Source organism: Penaeus monodon, chromosome 23, assembly GCF_015228065.2.
Source record: "Penaeus monodon isolate SGIC_2016 chromosome 23, NSTDA_Pmon_1, whole genome shotgun sequence".
In the NCBI taxonomy this organism is placed as follows: Eukaryota; Metazoa; Arthropoda; class Malacostraca; order Decapoda; family Penaeidae; genus Penaeus; species Penaeus monodon.
Genome location: NC_051408.1, coordinates 41,058,431 through 41,059,254, shown reverse-complemented (window position 1 = coordinate 41,059,254; position 824 = coordinate 41,058,431). Strand labels below are relative to the sequence as shown.

The window sequence follows — 824 nt, the reverse complement described above, 5'->3', positions numbered from 1 at the left end:
TCTTACATAAGTATTAACGCCCCATCAAACGGCTAAATACCCGGGCTATTTACATCCGTCGGTGTTATTACATGCACATAGATGCAGGGGAAGTTTTTGCTGTTGGTGACTGCGTCTGTGGGCGTCCTGTGTTTGATTGCGACGCTCCTCTGGATCAGCGAAGACCCATTTGACGCCCAAAGTACGCCAGTGTTGTGGAGAATGGTAAATGTGACTTCATTTGTAACTTTGGATGGTTGTGGTGGTCTGGTTTCTGTCGTAGTGATGCAGTATGGGATTCATGTCATTATTCTTCACTATTGTTTGTATTATGTCCATTGATCGTTTCTTTTCAAGATCATCAACGTAAAAAAATCACTAACTCATTTCAGGTAATAAATTGGGTATTATTACCCTTCGATAAAATGTGTATTCATTCCTAAATTAATTAATCTATTGTAAACAAAATTCTTATATCAATCTGGATATTTATTTCCAACTGAATTTGGGTTTAATTTCGTCCCCAGAACAAATTAAATAAAGTGCAAAGGGAGATTTTAGACTACATTGATCGCCTTTACTGTAATGCCTTCGACGTGCTGCCATCTGGCGGATTTTGTGTGAGTGACACAAAGGCGTTTAATGGCGGGAATTTCCACTGGGATGGCAAGGTTAGTTTTTTTTTAATACTTTTTACGTTTTTTCTTTATTTTTCATATTCTAACACCGACTGAATTGGGCTTTCGTTGTATTTGAACTAGATAGGTTGTAATGATGTGTCAGTTTGATGTACGAATGAGTCGTAAATCATAATATTCTATTTGAGAGAGTGCAAGGCTAAATTG

At 37.5% G+C, this 824-nt stretch overlaps 1 protein-coding gene across 1 annotated transcript in view; it reads left to right on the top strand.

Moving 5' to 3' along the window:
* LOC119588307 overlaps positions 1-824 on the top strand; it is an 8,087-nt gene that overhangs the window by 245 nt on the left and 7,018 nt on the right. The window contains exons 2-3 of the mRNA XM_037937000.1: positions 12-204; positions 507-650. Coding sequence (XP_037792928.1) covers positions 82-204; positions 507-650 — 267 coding nt within the window. The 5' untranslated portion in view covers positions 12-81. The remainder of the gene's footprint in view (positions 1-11; positions 205-506; positions 651-824) is intronic.